At 48.8% G+C, this 1,226-nt stretch overlaps 1 protein-coding gene; it reads left to right on the top strand.

The window, feature by feature from the left end:
• Positions 1-215: 215 nt before the first annotated feature.
• Positions 216-1,226, top strand: GSTUM_00002616001 (uncharacterized protein; the record flags this gene model as incomplete). XM_002836379.2 has 6 exons in its annotated part: positions 216-288; positions 348-431; positions 478-528; positions 594-685; positions 745-802; positions 869-1,226. The coding sequence occupies 6 exons, from the start codon at positions 216-218 to the stop codon at positions 898-900; spliced, it is 390 nt and encodes a 129-aa protein (XP_002836425.1). The 3' UTR covers positions 901-1,226.

Here is a 1,226-nt window from a genome sequence, read left to right as displayed (position 1 = left end):
CAGCGGGGTATTCCCATTCCACCGCCAAAATAAATAAACACAGGATTCCCCCTTACACAGGACGTGCAAGTTCAGCCATCATCCTCACTCCATCCAGGAGCCTCCCTTCGGATTCTCGTATCCAAACTTGTTCCTCGCCAACCAACCTCTCCCTCCCAACTCCCACCACGTACTCTGTGGGCGAGCGCCACATCCAATCCCATCACAGTCTAGCCATGGCCGATACAGCTACTATCGACACTCTTGCTACCTCTCCGATCAAGGAGCGTCAGGGTTCTCTGGAGAATGGTGCTACTCGATAAGACTCAGTCCCTTGAAATAATGGGACTTTGCTAACCCATTTAAAGCTCTGGCACATCGCCCCGACCAGAAAGAGCTCGAGGAAAGAAACATCCTGCACACCGGGGCGGAAATCTCTGAACGCCAACAAGGTAGCTTGATGCTGGTCTAGGCTATGATAAGCTAACATTGACCTAGAACTTGCGAGAGCTATGGCCCACAGGCCAGAGAAAGATGACCTTGTGCAGCGTACGTTTCACGCAACAACTGACTCAGTTTCTCCCACTAACAAAGCTTCCGGTGAGGGTCATCAGGGAATATTTTACCTCACAACGCCAATGTAGCACCAGCACTCATTGCACACCAACGGGAGCTGGAGAAAAGCATGCTCGAGCGTGATCTGAAGGTATTTTTATCTTTGTGTCATTGTTGCTCTTTATTGCTACATTTACTGATAACCCGCAGGAGAAACTTTCGCACCGTCCAGAGCCTCAAGAGGTTATCCAAAAGGGCATCTTGAGACGTGAGTGTTGTTTGCAATCCAACCTTTTGCAAACCTACTGACTAGGACCTTCCCTGAGCCACACAGCCGACGAAGACCCAACCAAGCCTCGAGCGTAGGAACCGATTCCGGATTCGATAAACCTCAGACTCCATTGCTTGCCTTACCTTGGGCACTCTTGTACTAAATGCTAGCCCTACCCAGCGGCCGAAAGATCTATTTATCATATCGTATCGCACTGGGCGTTTCAAATGTTTTTCCTTCTCTCAGGGGTTTGTCAATTTCTGATGCCCGACGTCAATACCCTAAAGATATTCGCGTTTGGCAGGAAAGGATATTGATTTGATGAGGAGCCCCATGTGCTCGATTATCCCAGTGTGATCATCTCTCTTTACGAAATCCAATGCTTATCTTGTTATTTCCAATCGATACCTAATGACCCAGA

This window comes from Tuber melanosporum (assembly GCF_000151645.1).
Source record: "Tuber melanosporum whole genome shotgun sequence assembly, scaffold_141, strain Mel28".
NCBI lineage: Eukaryota > Fungi > Ascomycota > Pezizomycetes > Pezizales > Tuberaceae > Tuber > Tuber melanosporum.
The sequence above is the reverse complement of the archived record's forward strand: the minus strand, read 5'-3'. Positions and strand labels throughout refer to the sequence as shown.